Source organism: Sciurus vulgaris (assembly GCF_902686455.1).
Source record: "Sciurus vulgaris genome assembly, chromosome: X".
NCBI lineage: Eukaryota > Metazoa > Chordata > Mammalia > Rodentia > Sciuridae > Sciurus > Sciurus vulgaris.
The window spans coordinates 65,517,974-65,538,655 of NC_136471.1; the positions used below are offsets into that span (position 1 = coordinate 65,517,974).

General features: G+C 31.4%; 1 protein-coding gene across 9 annotated transcripts in view; it reads right to left on the reverse strand.

The window, feature by feature from the left end:
• Window positions 1-20,682, reverse strand: part of DACH2 (dachshund family transcription factor 2) — a 556,457-nt gene that overhangs the window by 418,188 nt on the left and 117,587 nt on the right. For 7 of the 9 annotated variants that reach the window (XM_079123039.1, XM_079123038.1, XM_079123033.1 and 4 more), the window contains exon 2: window positions 5,364-5,402. The exons of the other annotated variants lie outside the window; for them this stretch is intronic. In XM_079123039.1, coding sequence (XP_078979165.1) covers window positions 5,364-5,402 — 39 coding nt within the window. The remainder of the gene's footprint in view (window positions 1-5,363; window positions 5,403-20,682) is intronic. 9 annotated transcript variants of the gene reach the window in all.

Below are 20,682 nucleotides of genomic sequence, written 5' to 3' on the forward strand. Positions count from 1 at the left end.
TTTTAATCTCTTAAATTATTCTAGCTGAGTGTTCTTTCCAGCAGCACCCATAAAATATAATAAACCCTGAAAGCTCTGTATTAAATATGAGGGCAAAGATACAGATCATTCTAATCAAAAGTCTCTCCAAAACACAAACTCCGATTACTTAGCACCTTATCCAAAAAAAAAAAAAAAAAAAAAAAAACAATTAAAGAACATGCTGCATCCTCCTTCAACCTTAAATAGTTATGTGGAGCACCATAAAAGCACTGATGGAATCAAACAATAAGTGAGCTGAAAATACTGAATATTCTCTTCTTTGAATCAGAAACATGTAAACGATGCACCTGAAAGCAAACACAATGTCATTACAAATAGTGGTTGAGCTTTCACTGTATTTCAGTATTTGTAATGTGATGCTTCAGAATGGGAAAAACTGAAGATGGATTCAAGATTCTGTAGCATCTGTCTATGCCCTATAATAATATTTTTGCTTCATTTTCTCCCCCATTCCACCCCCAATTCTCCTTGAATTGGGATAAACACAAAGATAAATTAGGTAAACCTGTGATCTAAACTAAGCCATAGGACATTATAAAAGTTTTTATGAATTGATAAAACCTAACTTTTGTCTTTATGTTTTATGCACAAGTGAAATAAAGATTCAAGGAAAAGGGAAGATATATCTCACAACTATAGTGTTTCTCTAAGACTTGTTTAGTCCAATACCTAACTAAGCCCTAAAACCACACAGTGATTTGCAGGGTGATTTCAAGTCCATCAACTTTTGAAATTTTTCCCCCAGAGCTCCAGCAGATATACCACACTATCTCATCAAATGAGGAGTTATATGAAAGTGCTTTGTCACCAAAAAGACACTTTGCAAACTTAAAATAGTATTATTATGCTTTTCTGAACTATAAATGTTTAAAAATGAATAAAACACAAATAATACCAGTAGATACTGTATATGCACTAAGTGATTAGAAAGACTGTTTCATTTGTATGTGTGTAATTATGAAGAGAAATATTAAAAATAATCATTTTTATTCAAAGTGATTATTTGTTTAAAAAAAAAAGTCTACTGCATTGGCAAGAATGTGGGGAAATGGGAATTCTTGTACAATGCTTGTGGGATGGTAAATAAGAATAATTTCATATTAACTATTATGAAAATGTGCATAGTCCAAAACCCAACAACTCTACTTCTAGGTTGATATCCTACATAAGTTCTACACAAGGACACAAGGCATGATGTGCATTACAGCACTGTTTGTAATAACAAAAATTTGGAACCGACCTCAATGTCCATCAATATAGAAAATAATCATCACAAACTCTGTCATATTCATTTACAGAAATAGAATAATTGATGATTTAAAAAATGAATCAACTAGATTCACACGTATTAATGTGGCTAAGACTCAAAACCAGGGCAAACACAATTATAAAGGATGATACATTATCAGAACTTTAGGAGCATTTTAAAAACATAAAGATCATATTATTTTCTCATAACTTTAAAATTTCAAAGCAATGAAACTGTTCAACTTTAAGAGAGTACGAAGGGTGAAACAGAAATATTATTGTTACCAATATCATTAATGTTTTACAGATGCAATTTTGTTTTAAATTGGGTTCTGAGTAAAATGGAGGCCTGGTTATTTGCCCACAGGCATCTTATTATTTTATACTCTTTCTGTTTGAACTATTTTATAATTAATCTTGCTAATTTTTATACTATCAAAATGATGTTACCAAAAGTGATTTCAGAATAGAGATATCATTTTAAATATGCCAGAAATGTGGGTGTATTTGTGTATAGGTGTATGTATGTGTATGTGTATATATACATATTCATATGTATATCAGAAATGAGGTGATTTAATAATAAGTTTGATACCAGTTCACAGGTTATATAACACATAATATATGGGTCCAAAGCATTTGCACTTTGAAATCCAACTGCCTTCATTCAAATGCTAGTTCTGATATTTGAGGCTAGATATTCTTGGATGAGTCAATGAACCTTCTCTGCAACTTGGTATCATCATCTGTAAAACTAGGATTATAATAACAGCACCAACACTGTAGGGTTGTTAGGATGATTTAATAAACTAAATACAGAACATCACTTCCTATCATTTTTGACTAATGTAAGATATTATTAAATTCTGGAAAAAGAAAGAACTATTGTTCATCAATTTTTATCTTGATTTATCTTATTTATATGTCTAAATTTAGTTAATAGGTTTAATTAATTAGTATATTTAAACATATTTCATTCTTTTCATGGAACAAATTAATTATAGTCAAAACTATTAGAAAGGGCAGCACTATCTACACAAATTTAAGCAAATATCAACAGTTCTGTACACTATCATATATGTTGAACAGTTTTCAATTTCTCATCTTTCCTATGTGTCTATGTGAAACCTTCACCTAGAATAATCATCAACAAATGAGATTTTTCTAGTTCATTTAGGATTTGACATTGAGTTTTATTATCTTTTTTTTAACTTTTCAAAGATTTTTAGTTTCTCAAGAGAGATCACAATGTTAATTTACTATCCCAACTGAGGATTTATGGTGCAAATCATAGGAGTCGTTAAAGCAGGTTTAGCAGTGGGGTGTTTTTCTTTCCCTTGTTCTTTCCCTTTTTTTGTCTAGAGAGATTGGAATTTAATTGTTTCCTTTTCAGACAAATATGCTTTTGGGTTGCCAGTGGTGAAAGGAGCATACAAATGTCAAAAGCATTGTAGCACAGTGGGATTATGTGTTAAGGTCCAGGGCAGGACAGACAAACAAGCAAAGTCTCAGATCAGTCAAACAGTTACCTCTTAATAAAATCTCAAATGACCAACTTTTGTTTTGTATTTGTCAATGTCTATCAAAAGTTCAGATGAAGTTTTGTTGTGTTAACTACTTAAATTTCTTTTATTTCTTATTTTAACCATTTGTAAAAATAAAGAAAATTTTTTAGATGGAAATGGAACTTTGTTTAAAGGCAATCCAATTTAAAATAGAACAACACATGCTATACACATGAATTTCTTCCTATTAAAGCACAACAAATTAGGCTTTAAATAGAAAACTATGCTATGTAACAGAATTATGCTTATATATTCTCTTTGGCAGTAATGATTTGTTTCACATTGCATTTCATTGATAAACATGAATGCAAAAATAATCATGATTTTAATTTCCAAATCACTTTAAGGAAAACTATATTGGCTATTTCTATGTATTAAAAATGGCACATAGCCACCCTTTTGTGTACCAGAATTATTTACAGGCACTCCACCTACTATTTATTTACTTTTACTTTACATGATTTTCTGTCACCAAGTGCTTTGGTACATTTTATAATAAACTGTGATTTTTGTTTTTGGTTTTGGTTTTTATTATTGAAGTACATAAAGAATTTACAATTTAGAGCATAGGTCACAAACTGATATCCCATGGATTGAATCCAGTCACATTCGCATTTTGTTTTCTCTGCACAGTGTTGGATTTTTTCTTTTTATTAATTTATTTACCAATACTTAAGTCTTGGAGAATTTCATATATATGTTTGTCTTCATGGTTTCTCTTAAAAGTAAGACCTTAACAACACTAAATTAACATTCCCACATGGAAGCAATCAGGTTAGATGAATGGTAGCCACCACCTTTGGAAAAAAAATACATACATTTTAGTTCACCATATTCCCTACTACTCCCTATTGCTCATAATCTTTCTTTTATATCACCAGCCTTGCCTCCATAGGCATCAGAGTTTGTGGTTTTCCTGGTTCTCTATGGTTTGAGTAATTTAATACATATATTTTCAAAAATAATTCACGGTTTTCTCATATTTCAGCAAATGCAAAATCTTATAAAACACATGTACATATGTACTGTGTGCTCTGATAATCTAGAAATGAAACTATATATTTATAAACTACAGTGATATTTAATTCAGAGTTAATTTGACATGAATTTACAAGTAATTTTACTAGAAAAATAAAAATAAAAGCTGACTTCAATGCCTGAGTTCGATTACATTCATAGAAAATCAGAAACACTTAATATCCAAACTTAAACTCAAAATTCAATCCATCCCATTCAGTTATAATAAATCATTAATAAATTTTGTTGGTTCCAGTGTCCCCAGCTTTGATGTCACAGTTGAATACAAAGTTTGGCACTTAAGGAGGCACATCCACTGCTTCAGGTCACTTGGGTATTATTTAGTGTGCATGATATTTAAGATTAATTTTTAATTTAAAAATGTTCTAGATATTAGAATACCATCATAGTGATTCTCATGTCCTGTATTTAAAACTTAAAACAATAAATCAAATAATGCAGTCCTCATCTCCCCCCAAAGGCCCTATTACATTTTTCTTATAGAAAAATATGGACAAAGCTTGCGTCAAGGGCAGCCCTAAAGGAAAAGAAAAAAACATTACCAAAAGGTAATTTACTCTTAGAAGGGTGTTTGGAAGAGAAGTGGAGGCTCTATTGCCAGGCAATAACAAAATGTACATCAGGATCAAGTTTCCCTTCCTCTCTTGTCTCTGACTCACTATCCATTCTTTTCCCCATAACAACCTGAAAGAATGAGGCCTGGAATAATATGCTATTTCTATTTGCAATTTAACTGAAATTTTCACAGTTATTTCAGGAGGTTTCAAGTGTAAACCTTCTTGGACTTCTGACTATTTTCGAAACACATTATTGGAAAAAAAAAAAAAGAATTTCAGATATTGTAGAACTACTAGCTTGCCTACAAAATATAACTGTTCCTATTACTTGGAACTTGGAAAGCCTAGTTCTTTTCCATGCTGTAGCACACTTAATAGCCTGTGCTGCCCTGCAAAAGTGAATGTACCTTCCTAAGCATTTCATGGCCAAGGGGTAGGTGGGCATCTGAAATACTTTCCCATTATTTTACATAAGTGTCATGGTTTTTATATCAATGACCCTTACTCAGTCCCCGTCAACTTGCAGCTTTTTTCTAGCTTCTGTTTTAGTTAGTGAGGGAGTTGCTCCCTGTGCCTGCCAGTCATCATCCCACTGTATGATCCTGGGATTCATTTCCAGTTAATAGATATAAATGATCACTAACTGGAAATAGTGAAACCAGTGGAGACCCCAAATAACTAGAACCCTCAAATGAATGGACTGGTTCTAATAGGTATTTGGATTTCATTTTTCTTATTATCACTAAAGGACTAAGCAAGATTCAACATTTGCAGCTAAAATTTCAAAATGGCTCCCCTCTCCTACCTTAGGAAGTATAGTCTCGGGAACAAGATTATGGAAGTTGGGTTTAATCTGTACAGGTTCCAGGACATTTTCAGGAAGTTGATTTTTAAAAAATAAATACATAAATACCTGTTTACAGCTTGTTTTCTTGTCATTTGCCTCTTCCTTCTAAAAGGAGAGTGTAGCAAAAAATAAATAAATAAAACTGGTTAATTGAGAGTTCTGGTTAGTTAGCTTCCAATTAATTAAGGCTTCATTATATTTCACAAAAAATCTTCTTAAATTCTGCAGAAATTTTAGATAGCTTACACACAATGAAACACCAGCAGGGAAGAACACAAAGAAGGTAGGAAAGCTTGAATTGCTTTTAGATAGTGTTTTAAATATATGGAAAATGTTATTACATTTCTGGTCTAATCCCAATTGAGTAAAAAATAATGTGAAATGTCATGTGGTTTAGGGCTTTTCTCTATATGAAGGCAAGAAAATAAAGTTATAGATTTCTGTTGAAGAAAATGGCCTCGGGTCGTAACAATTCCAAAAACGATTCAGCAATATGATGTCTTTTCCCTTCCTTTCAAGAACCTTCCTTCGCATCCCATTGGGTATTCCACTACTTTTTTTATTGGGCCAACAAGATGATAAAAGTAAGTAATCACACAGCTCATTATGTACTTATTTGTGGATCAACAATACAGAACTATCTCACATGTTTCCCACAAGGGTTACACATTCACACGCACACACACACACACACACACCACACATATACACAGTCATACAAACATCCACACAAAAGAAAATTAAACACATAGAGAAGAAATCAATAAAAGTCCCACCTAGTTAGCTTGTTAACAAACAACCATTCTTTTTGAAAAATATTCTTTTAGTTAGGGGTGGACACAATACCTTCATTTTATTTATTCGATTTTATGTGATACTAAGGATCTAACCCAGTACCTCACGCATGCTAGGTAAGCACTCTACCCCTTGAGCTACAATCCCAGCCCCACAAAACAGTCATTCTTTCCAGTAGTATATTCATTTTCACTGTTCCCAATCCTTCAGCAAAGAACCCCAAAAATCTAAAGTGACATGCTAAAAAAAATTATAAGGACTACAATCTTTCTCTTTTAAGTATTAATGCATTTCTTAGTAGCAAAGAAACACGAATCCCCTATGATGCCCATCATAAATAATCGTGGCTGGTTCGTTGCTCCCTTTTCTTCTAATGACCTTTTAGTTAAGTGTCTCCTTTCAGGCCTTTTGTTGGTTTTGTAAAAATGTTTACATGTTTGGTTTTTTTTTAAAAGAAACTGCTTCTGTGCTTCAAAGGTCTGTATAAGGGTATCTAAATAAATAAAAAATGCAAACCTTTATCTAATGTTGTGGAAAAGAAGTGAGAGGGAAGGTGAGCCTTTTTTTCATCTACTCTTATGTTCTGTCACTTCACTGTCAAAAATATTTGATTTGGCTTTACAGTTTGTTCATTCAATCATTTTTGCAATGACACTTTTCTTAAATAGGATATACTCATAAAAATCAAATCAATGATATCACATGCTTGATTAATCTAATGGGCAACACATTACTATATTTGAGGGTCTTTTTCCATGTTATCAAAGATTCCCCCTTTTCCTTATTTATAAAACTTTCTAAATTCAACAGAATTATTTTGGCTATGGTCTTATGTATATTATTATACAAGTCTCCAAAATATAAAAAGCTTTTAACTATATTATACATGGGCTTCACTGATAATTGAAATTTAGATTACAAAATTAATGACTTCTGAAACATTCTTGTTAAAATGCTCTAATGTATAAAATGCTAAGAGTTTGTTAACTGTTCTTTCATTAAAGATTAAAAAGTTTCTTAGAAAAGTTAGAATTTTACCTTGATGTTTGAAAATTATGGATTTGTCTTGTCCAATGTGAAGAATATATTTTATAGTGCTGCCTAACAGTAGCTATAACTCTAGCACTTTAAAGTCTATAAGTTAAAAATATATTTGTCCCTCAGTATCTCTGAGGAATTGGTTTCAGGACAGCTTGCAGATACTGAATATGTGAATACTCAAGAATAAAATGGCACTGTATTTGCATATAATATGTGTATATTTCAAATCATCTATATATTATCTACAATACCTAATACAATGTACATGCTATGCAAATAGTTGGTATATCATATTGTGCAGGAAATAATGACAAGAAAAAGAGCATCTGTACATGTTCAGTGCAGAAACAATATATTTTCACAATAATTTTTAATCCACAGTTGATTGAATCTATGGATAGGAAACCCATAGATACTAAGGGCTTGATATACATTATTTTTTACATTCTAGGTAAAATGTAATTCCTATACTTCTGAATTTTTTCCTTTTGTAATATCAACTAATTCATTTTGGTATTCCTTACACTTTGCCAAATAATCAACATTTTGGAATATGTTATGGAACAAACACATTATTCTACTAATAATATCAACAAAGTATAGAATAGCTGATCTTGTGAAGAAAATCATCTAAGTTCCCTGGAGTTGGACTAGAATATTTTATATTCCTTCTAATTTCTTTGTCTACTAAAGCTTCCTATTTGATTTTTCTCCATATTTGTGAGTCTGGGTATGTAATTAAAGTTATAAACAAATGGCCTGAAATTCACTAAAATGTATCTTTGTGATTGAAATACACATATGGCCATATTCTTATAAAGCTACTGGCAGAAAACAGGTTACATACAGTCAAAAACATTGCATCAGATATGATACTCAGTATATCTCTACCCACTGAGGTCTTGCAACCTATGCTGGTAAGTAGTAGTGTTTTCTACATAGCTCACTGACTCCAGCCATCATTGCTGCTATATGCCATAAGGACACTAATTAATGTTATTAAAGAAAGACCTTTCCTCTAAGTACAAGTTATGAATATAAGGTAATTCTACTCAGGTTGAGACTCAAGAAGATAATAATTAAGAGTAGGCTGTATTTTGAATTAGTCAAAGTCACATTTACTCTGTAACACTGATAGACAAATTTGTGGACTTTTATTCTTCCAAATTTTGTTGCAAAGCTCTACACAGTTAATGTCAGGGATGTAACCATCTTTGATTGAAATCAGTTTTGTAAAGACTCAGAGATATGGAATTCTCACTTTTAAAACTGAAATTTAGACCACAGAATTACATTTAATAATACAACAAAAAACACAAAAATATTTGACAAGAAAGGATAAAATACCACAAAGTAAGAAATTCGGTTAAAAATTCAGACATTATTTATGTATCTTGGTCTTCTTCAAAATAAACTGAAAATTCACTGTCAAATTTAACATAGTCTCACCCCAATTAGAATGGGGATTATCAAGAATACGAGCAACAATAGGTGTTGGCGAGGATGTGGGGAAAAGGGTACACTCGTACATTGCTGGTGGGGTTGCAAATTAGTGCAGCCACTCTGGAAAGCAGTATGGAGATTCCTTAGAAAACTTGGAATGGAACCACCATTTGATCTAGCTATCCCACTCCTTGGCCTATACCCAAAGGACTTAAAATCAGCATACGACAGTGATGCAGCCACGTCAATGTTCATAACTGCTCAATTCACAATAGCCAGATTGTGGAACCAACCTAGATGCCCTTTGATTGATGAATGGATAAAGAAACTGTGGTATATTATGATGGAATATTACTCAGCCATAAAGAATAATAAAATTATGGCATTTGCAGGGAAATGGATGAAATTGGAGAATATCATGCTAAGTGAGATAGCCATTCTCAAAAAACCAAAAGGCAAATGATCTCACTGATAAGCGGATGATGATACATAATGGGGGGTGGGAGGGAGGCAAGAATGGAGGGAGGAGGAACTGTATAGAGGGAAAAGAGAGGTGGGAGGGGTGGGAGGGGTGGGGGAACAGGAAAAAATAACAGAATAAATCAAACAGCATTGCCTATGTAAATGTATGATTACACAAATGGTACGCCTCTACTTCATGTATAACCAGAGAAACAAGTTGTACCCCATTCGTTTACAATAAAAAAAATTAACATAGTAAGTTCAACATCTGATGTTCAGTAACTAAATAGTGTACTCCTTTCTCTAATTCTGCAAACAGGACAAAGACCTTAAATAGAGAATTTTAAATATACAGTCAACCTTTGAGGTTCAGTAAAAGTGGTGGTAGGTAATGTAAGTAAAGACAAAAGGGAGACATTACTTTCTATATTTTCAATTAGTGCAGCTCTTCTATTCCCATGTGATATATTGGGGGTGTCTGAACTGTTTTGGTTGACTTCCCACTGTCATGCCTATTTAAAAGATGAGGAAAATAGCCCCAAGATGTAAAATTATCTGGCCAAGGTCTCAGAGCAAGCTAAAATTAAATGTATACTGATCCCTAATTCACAGCTATTTTTTCTAAATGTGTGACCTTATTTCAGCTACTGGGTGTTAAGGAACAACTTTTTGAAGTCTGTGTCCAAAGACTCTCCTGTCGTTTTTATCCTCCTGGGGATATAATAAGGTCAAAAGACATTATATATGCACTTAGATAGTAGAAAAGACATGATTTGTGGCTCCCTTGATCTCTCAGTGTTCTTTCTACACTCTCCTTTTTCTTTTTATATTTATTAAATTTCAAACCAAACCTGCAAAATATATATTTGATTGTATTATCACAGCTTTAAAAATTTTGTAAACTTTATAGAAAATCTGAATTTCAAGTTTCACTTAAAAATGGAAAAGCTGGCAATACTATTTCTACATATTTATTCATTCTGCATAACTACAAGAAGTAGAGAAGCAATGTCTACCAATAGACATGCACTCTGCTGTCTCCTACAATTGCCACAATTCCTCATGACATTAAGAGGGCTTTAATTAATTCATGTTATCTCTCTGGTCCCAGTAGGAATTTGAGTTTTATGGCTGCTATTTGAAAGTTTGGGGGTATAGTTTACACAAATATTATCTAATTTTCCCAGATTAAGTGTGGGATCTCTGGAAACTTCCATGTATGTAAACTATTTATTGAGGGGTTACTGAAAGCAAAAGATCATTTATCTAAAAATGTTGGATGTGCTTTCTTTAACAGGTGACCATTGATGTTGACACGACTGTGTTACAGAAAAGCCTCTAAAGCAGGTTGTACTGGATGAAAAGATTCCATAAAACGCTGATTACATTCACTGTAACCATATCATTTGATCACAGTAATAGTCATTCATTTAAAATTCCAAAATATCAATAAAATACTTCCTATCATTTGAAATGGGAGTCAGCTGTTAACTTGGCATACACTGTCATGTTATTGGTTTTTTGTCAGGTGGGGGATACTTAATTAGGCTATTTCTTACACAGATAAGTTCTGCTAGTCATGTCATTTGATTTTCTAGCTCAATACAATAAACAAATTGTTAATTTGCAAACAAATGTAGAAAATAGAGCATAAATCAAGCAATGCCTTCCACTCCCACATGACATGGTAGGGTTAGGGTAAATTTCCAGTAATTATGTGTTAGTAAACCTTTTAAAGGTTGTCTTTGAGGACAGGACCAAATCATATTAACAGATGTATTTACACTGTTGGAGATTATAGCAGACATTTCTCTTTTTCTTAGTTGATAAATTCATTTATTTTACAATTCTATGTGAAGACAAATAAGGCTTATGGCATTTTCAAAATTCAATTGAATTTTGCAGGTATACACAGGCAGGTATACACAGGCACACACACGCACACACACATATATATACATATATTCATCTATTTACTAGGGTGCCAGTATACAACTCAAAGAATGTGAGACTCTATGTGAGTTGATTTTGACAAATGATCCTTTATATAAACACTAATTCATCAGTCCAGTCTGATGAAACTTAACAGTTTCAATATTTCTCTCATATTTCCTACAATAACAGAATTTCAGAAGAAGGATTATTGTTTATAGAATCAAATGATTGCTTTCAAGGCAATGTTCATAAGAAATAGAATAATTTGTTCTTCTCCTGCTATAACTAATTATTTCAGTAAATGTACAATATGTGTCCAATGAAGGATACAGGCAGTTAAGTATCTTTAGTTGTACAAGCAATGTATTCCAGATAACATTTTCAGTAACATTATTCCACAATTCAAACTCAGCAAATATTAGTCACATCCATCAACTCTCATTATTAGATAACTAATCTGAAATCATTTGCATTATATAAAGCTTTAAACATTAAAACTTCTCAAAACCTTTGTGAATATTAAATCACGTAATGTTTTGGCATCTTTGTCCACAATGTTTCTGTTGGATATTTTTATCTTTATAATCTTGTGATCTGTGTCTGTTTATTTGGCTAAAGACACCATGGATGACCCTTTGAATCTTGTCCTTTGATCTGTATGGGGGTTCTAACCAATCTCTTGTAAGGGATTTTTCTTTTTTAGTATTATTACATTGGCTATATTTCAAGTCTTGCAGTTAATGATGATGTCTTGGTACTGTATGTTCAGAATGACTCATGGAAAACCCTGAGGATATGCTGCAGAAGCCAAACAAAACATTTATATTAGATATATATTGCAGCCCTTGAAATATTAGATGCAATTGCTGCTTTATTAGCTATCCTGTTTGATACTTTGGATCACACTGAGGTGATAAAAAATTGGTCTACCTTATAAATATTTTGCTGCTTATGTGAAGAATTTAATGTTAATATCAACTCCCAACTCTGAATTGCTGATTAAAATGGTCATTCCTTCACAACACTTATCATAATGTATAATTATTGTATTTATTTATCATTTTAGGTATGTCTTCCTACAAAATTGTAATCTCCATGAAATAACAAGTGAGATCTCTTGTTCACTCTTTTACTTCAACACCTAACAAAGTTGCTGGCATATAATAGTCATCAATAAATGTTTGTCAAATGAAATTGGACATGTAAAGGGGATACTGAACTTCTTCAAAATTATCTCTGTGGAGTTTTCAAATTTATTTTCACAAAACACATTTTAAGATTCTATTTCTCCTATGCAGCACTGACATACATTATTTATTATGGTGCATGATTATTAGAAGGACAGTCTTGGTGTTTGAGAATCTAAGTGAACATTCCCGGAATAACCAACGTAAGATCAGAAACTTTATAAACTGAAACATATCTGATGGCATAAATCTGTATTATTGATGGATAAAGATATAGATTCATTATTCATGGAGATAAAGAACAATCCAAATTTATTTTAATAACACCTTTACTTTTCTAACATTTTACTTCTTTGTCTAATGAGGCTTAAATTAGATGTGAAAAGTTGACAGTTCTATAAGTAGAACTCAGATAAGCTGTTTCTAAGAAAATTAGTTCATTTGCCAATTGATCATTCTGGTAATCCTATCTAGTTTAGTCTAGCTGCAGATGAAGACAATCAAGGAGAATCAGAGCAAAGGATTCTTTGCCTGGACATGCTCTTAATGTATTACTTGGCGGGGTGTGGGGATAAAGAGAATGACTGTTTTGAAAGCCTGTTAAATCCCTAACATTCATGCCTTGACTTAATCCTTGAGGAGGACTACTCTGTTGTTTAAAAATAAAATAAAAGTATATTTCTCATTAACTAAGAGAGCAGAGGTAGATATTTAAAATTACAAATGATAACATTCCAAAATACTAGATACACCTTGATTACAGGCTTAAAATCTCACATTTAAATAATAGCATCTTACCATTATATGACTTCACAGTTAACAAATCATTTCCTCTGATTTAACTAATGTAGTGCAACTACTTGGTGTGCATAAGTAGGTTTGCATCATTGTCCCATTTTTATATATGTAGAAATGAAACTGAAGTGTTTTTAATCTTATTCTGTATTCTTCTACTTATTGTTGATGATATTTATCTATAAATATGACTATATATGACTGGATATGACTGGATTACTATTTCATCTTGATGCATTTTTCCCTGATAAACTTTGTTACTTTTTCACTATGCAAAGAATCAACATCTTTAAGAATTGAAGGAAGCTCTTCAAACATGATTATAATTGATATCTAACAGTTTGCATACTCTATGTGCATAGAGGCCACATTTATCACCTCACTCTATCAAAGAAGCTTCTTAATTCAATATTTATTCTACAAATGCTTACTGATCATGAACTATGTACAAAAGGCTATGAGCTATGGGCTACAGAGAATACAAATATCTTTAACCACAGTACCTAACATCAAGAATATTACACTCTAAAAAGAGAAAGAAATCATGGTCACAAATTATTACACTGAAAGACTGTGAGTGATGAGTACCACTTGATTTCTTGGTATACAGTTGGCATTCAAATATATCTGATTAGTAAATGTTGAATCCACAAGTGATATAAACTACACAGTTATATGAATTTAGAAGTTGAAGGTATCAGTTTTACCTGGAGAGGTCAGTGAAGGAGGTGAAATTTGATTTGAGTCTTGAAATATTAGTTTTAAAGACTGGAAGAGGAGAACAATGTTTTAGGAAGTGAAACTGACACAGAATGAATTGCTGAAAAACGTTTGGTGATAAGGAGACCAAGAGGTAGGGTACTCCAGACAGGTGGAGATAAAAATCAAAAGAAAAGGACATGTACAACAAAAAGTATAAAGCTATAAAGCCAGCATTAATGACTTAAAGCTTAACTTAATGTGGAAACCAAGTATATAAAGGAACAAAGGAGACCTCATGAGCTTATGACTTTGTTTCCAAGTTTTATACAATCATGTTATAGATCAATATTTGAACAACAACAAATTCTGGAAGGAACAGTGTTAAGAGAAAGAACACTAGTCAAAGCAAAAGGAAACTTGGATTAATATTAGTTTCGACTAGGCAACTGGCCAGCTATGTGACCATGAACAAATCACTTCCCCTCTTTAAATCCCAGTATCCTTATTTGTGAAACTAAGTTAGATAAACTGACATTTCCAGTTCATCATAGCTCAAATGCCTTATAATACTCTGATTCCTAAATTGTTGACAACCTGCCTACAGTACAAATAAATTAAGTTAAAATTCCTCTGAGAAATCAGGGGCTATTTCACAAGAGTTGACACTCCTGAGATATACTCTTTTTCCTTTCATTCATAAATAGTTATTTCAATTCCTGGTAGTAGTATTCAGTTAAGGGGGTCTATATTTTCTGTGTTTCAGAAAAAGAACTAACTAAAAATCCTTCAAACATTTTACTTCACAGGGGAAATTAGTAAAACATAATTCTCTTTGCATGCCACAGAAAGATAGATTTGAAGTTAAGAAGTTCATACATTTGTTTTAGCAAGGTTATTGTCTACTTAAAGGTATACATCTTTTTTACAATAATAGGTATTGTGATAAAAAGGGCTGACATTATCTATATGTATACTGAAGTGAGTTTATATTATTTTCAATTAAATCTTTTTCAATCTTTGCTTTTTAAAGGTTAGAGAAACTCAGGATTTTATCCTGTCTTTACTGCTCATTCTTTGTAGCACTAAGGTCAATCTAATTCTTGTTTTTAAATGTGACATCTTTTTAAAATATATGGTAAACCAGAACTATTCATAATATTCTAAGTGTGTTTATAAAAATGATATAATCTAATTGTATATCCTGTAGATTTTTAGGCCTTTGTAAAATGAAGGTAAAAATAAGGCCTCCATTTATCAAGAAAACCACTGTTATTTTTATTTCTCCTCCACGTAGTAAGTTTAATCTTGAATTTCCTGAATAGAAAAATTCATATAAATAAAGAAAATGAATTAGACCATTTGCCTAATTGTTACATAAAGAATATGCCACTACTATTGACTCCCAACTTCCAACCCAATTCATCTTCCTTAGATAAAAATATAAAGACATAATATGCACATTTTCATCTATTTATTAATATGTTCAACATTAACTTACTCCATGAGTTTGTGTTCATTATCATTTAAAATGTAAACAATAGAAAGGAAGATTCATAATTAATGGATGTCTCCTTATTGTATCTAACAAAAGATCATGTATACAAAAGCACATAATTATAATATAGTCAAAAAGTAGATATAATAAACATATAAAAGGGCTGTGAAACTTTCAGAACCTTATTGCTGTTAATAAGTTACTGTTTTCCTTTCTAATAGTAAAATCAGGTAAAATAAAATAATAATAATCCTGGTCACTTTTTTTAAACATATAAGCTGGATTCTGTCTGGATCTTCCTCTCTGCTGAACAGGCACTTTGTTTTGCCTCTGGTAGAGTGAGCCTATAATTCCTAAAAAGTAACTGCTAAATACTCCATAGATAACAAGATCAGCCCAAACATTATAAAACCATATGAAACTCTTTAGAAAACATGTAGTGGATAACAAGTCTTTGGGGTGACAGTATTGATTTCAGATGGAACTGTCAAGATAAAAGCTCATTTGTTCAGGTCCTGTCTCCAGGTTTCAATGTAATGAAATATGATTTTTAATGGAAGTTTTTTAAAAAATCATTCCTGTATTATATTTATTTATACTCAGATATCGATGAGTACTATTGAAATATTTGTAAATAGAGTTTGAATTTCTGATGTTCTTTGATTTTAATATTTTGTTATTACAGTACTATAAATTTTGACTTATAGAAAATTTCCCCCAACTTAAATTTTCTTCTCTATGAAGTATTGTATTTCTTCCACCCCTTCTATATTTAGTTATCTGTTGTCTCAAAAGTGTTCTGTATTTTTTTTGTAGGGTGTTGTTATTGTTGTTGGTTATCACATCATTTTTTGCTTTTACCTCTTGATTGCAATCAAATTAGAGTAATTTATTCTTGGTGAGAATCAATAGACTGACACTATCTTCTATTTTTAAGTGTCAATAGGATCACCACCATGTCTCCAAATAAAATGTTTAATACTCTATAGGTATTAAGGCAGCTTATTCCAATATAAGCCTCTTAGCTACATTCACATCAAGGGTTATGATTAGCACTAAATAAGTACTCATGAAGGCTATTAGCTATTTCCTGTTGCACATTCCATTTGACTAAGTAACTAGTGGGCATTTTCTCTTTTTCGGAAGTTGTTTATATTATTCCCTTTTGTATGGTTACCCTTTCCACTTTATGAAATACTAGGTATTACTCCCATGATTGCCTTCTCAAATAATGCATAAACACTTATTTATTTAAACATAGCTCTGTGTACTGTCCATCTTTTCCAAAATGTGCTCTTTTAAGTCTAATATACTGCCAGGAATCCATTTTTTTCTAAAGGTTCATCAGCAGTAATACCCATAGGGTTTCAGAGAAAATTCTTCTTATCACTAGTCCCTTAATTCAACCAAACATTCAAAAGGATGCAAAAAAAAAAAAAAGAAAGAAAAAGAAAAAGAAAAAAGAAAGCAAAATGAAAGAGAGAAAGAAAGAAAAGAACTTCTCCCCTATTATATGAAAATACATCATTGTTAACGGAGAGGATCAGATACTACCCAGCATGGGTTTTGGGTCTTTCTTACACATCACATCATGCTTATTCTAAAGTCTCTATAGTCACCCCTTATTTAGGACTCCTTAATATTGCATTCTTTCTTTTCCATGCTATATAATGTATAACAGTCTCCACACTGAAAATCAAGGGATTTCAAACTGTCTCCTCATCTCTCCAAGGAAACTAGGCCTTCCTTTTTCCCTTCTTACCCATTGTAGCAATCCTATATGAGATTCTTAGTCTTTTACTCTGCTTATTTGTGAGGCTCTGGTGTTATAGTGATCACATCTTGAAGAATGCCTTTGTATCTGTGAATGCTTCCCCTAAAAAAAAATCACATCAAGAGGCAATGAAAGACCACCCAGTTATTTCTGAAGGTGCATTTGTAGTAGAAAACAATACATTTTTGCCACACTCACAAATAGCATGTCCCTATTACTTCACACTTACCATTTACCCATTACAATTGCAGCAAACAAAAATGAAAAAAAAATCAATAGCAATGTCACGCAAAATAGGCAGAGAGGTCTTAAATTCCTCACACACAAATTACAGAGCATTTAGGGGATGGGGGGAAAGCTCAAAGGTGTTCAAAGCCTTGACTTTCTTTTGAAAGCGTCATTGTCCTTAAATGCTTTTAAAAGAAGCCCATGTCTATTTTAATAATCTTTTAATGGTAAAGCCAAAAAAATAAAATGAAATAAAAGCCATAAGCAGCAGCATAAGGATAATTTTAATAATATAAAATAAAATTATTTTATAAACTACAAAAGCCTATTAATGAAATAGCTTTTATTTCCTCCAAATACTACTGTGGTTCGAATATTAAGTCTGCTGAACATAATATGTGTATATATTGCAAATCTGCATACAAATGTATATGTGTTTCATGTAGACAACCAAATCTTAATACTAGACCCTATGATTTTTCTCAACTAGTTTTCATAGGGAAATGTGATTTTATAATTTGAAGTCATCATTAAAATTTCAAATTTAATTTATATGAACTAGTTGCTAAAAGGAAAACACAGATTAGTAAATGCAATCATATGTATTTGCAATTGTATACAAACAAGCTGTCCTTTTAGCAAGTTTTTGAAAATCATTCATATACTTTTGACAACTGTCCAAATGATAGGATTATGAAATTTACCTCACCATGTTGTCCCAAGACATTATCAACAAGATTATTTACATGATTAAAATATTTTAGATTAACCTACATAAGATTTCAGGGAAAACTCTTATAAAAGTTTGGAGTTGTAAGAAGAATGATCAATGAGGTAGAAAATTGGTTTTGCTGTCTATTTGAAGCACCAATAATACATTTAAAAAGGAATATCAAGGTCTAAAGCCAATTTTCTCTTCCCTAATTATTATTGTTTTTAAAAATCATGAAAATATGACTCTAAATAAAGCACCTAAATTTGAGACCAAAACCCTAAATTATTTGATATGCTTAAAATATAATATAAACATGTATTATACATATACATAGAACATTTTTATTAAGGAAATGCAAAGCTACTAGTAGGAATGAATTCTGAACGATATGAATTTCTTAACAAATATTTTTTTTTCTAAAGTCAGTTTTCCTTAGGGTTGAAAGTTGGTCAGTGTAATAGACTGGATTCTAGCCTTATTTTTCTATGTTTGAAGTAGACAAATTATCATAAAACAATTGAAGAACTAATTCAAGTCCAGCCACCTAACCAAAGGATTTTTGCTGAATACTGATGAACTGCTTTCTCTCTAAACTATTATTACAGTTTCTATAATACAAATATTATCATAATTAGCAGAAACCCAACTGTTAGAACTGGAATATGGTACTGAAAAAATCACATATTTAGGAATTGGCAAATCAATATTGTTGGCTTTTCCAAAGTTCAGTAATTTGGTGACATGTTGGAAAAATAAGCAATTCTGTTTCTACCAGTTTTACAAAAAGGGAAAAATTTAGTCTGATTTCCTTTAACTAACAACAATTAGGAGAATGAAGTGAGGGAAATGTTATGGAATTAGGATTTTTCTTTTATTTGTAAACTAATTCCCCCAAGTTATGCCTGTTTTGTGTTTTCTGTGAATACTTTTCAAAAGAGCATCCACATTTAAATTTTTTTGTTTTATTTAGTATACAACTTTAAGTTTACTTTAACTTATTTAAATGGTTTGAGATAAAATTCATCCCCTTTATCACTTTGGCCAAAATATTTTTAAGTTTATTTTTTAGTTTTCTCCTTTTCCTGTCAACTCTCTTATGTGTATATGTGTGTGTTTCAAAAATTTCTATTATGGCAATTAATGCCATAAAGATGTTTATGCTTTCTCTCTGAATATATACCTCACAGTACGATTCAAGTCCTGGACTTGAAATTCTACATGCCTCTTTTCCCTGGGCTAAAATGCCTTCTATGCAATACTTCTAACTGACCTTCTGTTTGAATATTTAGGTTTACATAGTATCTAGCATTGCTCTGAAAATTAACAATTGTTAACCATGCAGTAAATATTTGCCAGGTGAAAAGTAAAAGTAATCCAAGTGCCTTTCTGACATAATCTGTTTTGCTATAGATATAATCATTTGTAAGATTAAAGAGATTTACAAATATGGATTTGAAGTTGCTTACTCTTACAAAATTATTCAATTATAATCATCAAGATAACATGTTAAACTAATCTTCATGTTTGGAATTTTCCAATGACAATAAAGTTTTCTAAATCATCAATTTTTAAACGCTACAAAATAAATCTTTTTGCATGTCTCACCTTTAACTCAATACCTAGAGGAGAAAAATGGGTATGCTTTATTCTGTTTCTTGTTCAGCTGAATTTTCATTTCAAAATATTCGTCACTCTGTCAAGTGATATGTTGAACACAAGTTGCATATCACATTAAACTATTTTACAAAAGAAGAAAGTTTATAGCCTTTCATGTTTTCAATACTGGGGATTGAACCCAGGGCCTTGCACATAGTAGGCAAGCATTCTACTACTATGCTACATCCCAAGTCCATTTTTAAAAATTTTATTTTTGAAACAGGTTCTCACTAAATTGTCCAGGCTTGTCTTGAATTTATAAGTCTCCTACCTCAGGCTTCTGAGTAGGTGGGCTTATAGGCACGCACCACTACACTGGATTATAATTTATATCTTTATGAAATGATGCAAATATGCATATATCTCTGGAATAAAAATTACAAAATTTTAGTAGCAACAATTAATTTCATTGTATCTTGTCAATACATAAAAGGTAAACATTCTACTTATGAAATTATACTTTTCAGAAGTATTAACAAAATCAATGATAATCTTGTTATGAACAGATACATGAAAGCACCACTAAATCTCTTCAAAAGTAAATCAGTCCTATTATAAAATATCACAAAACTATTGGAGTTCTCTTTCTGAAATTTTGAAATCAAATAATAAAGGAAAATTATTCAAAATTATTCTAAAAATGTATAATTTTTCCAATAACTACTCTCTTCAAATATCAATTCTCATTTAAAATGTATGATATTAAATAATATTCACAATTTACCTCTGGAAAATTTAATCATTCTAATTAAAACAACACAGTTAAGCAGTAAGAAGGTCCACACAAAATAATATATAGAATTATGCAAGTATATAATATTTGCTGTGGACAAAAGCTTAAAAAGCAAGTACACCTTAAAGGATTTTAAAATTTTTAATGGGTTATTAGGTGGGGTAGTAAAGAGAGAAGCTATTTGCTCATTTCTGAACATTTATTTCATGTTTCCTATGTGTTTTGACTCAGTAATATTTGTGTTAATGATAGGTTGCTTAAGAGTCTCTCGTAATAATAAAGCATATACCATAACCCAAAATATGCTTAGTCACAAAAAATGCACATTCTGCATCATCATTTAAAGATAAATATCAAAGTACCACTAAAATATTATTTAATTTGTTGCATTTCTTTTAATGTCACAAGAGTAAAAGTGTTTTTT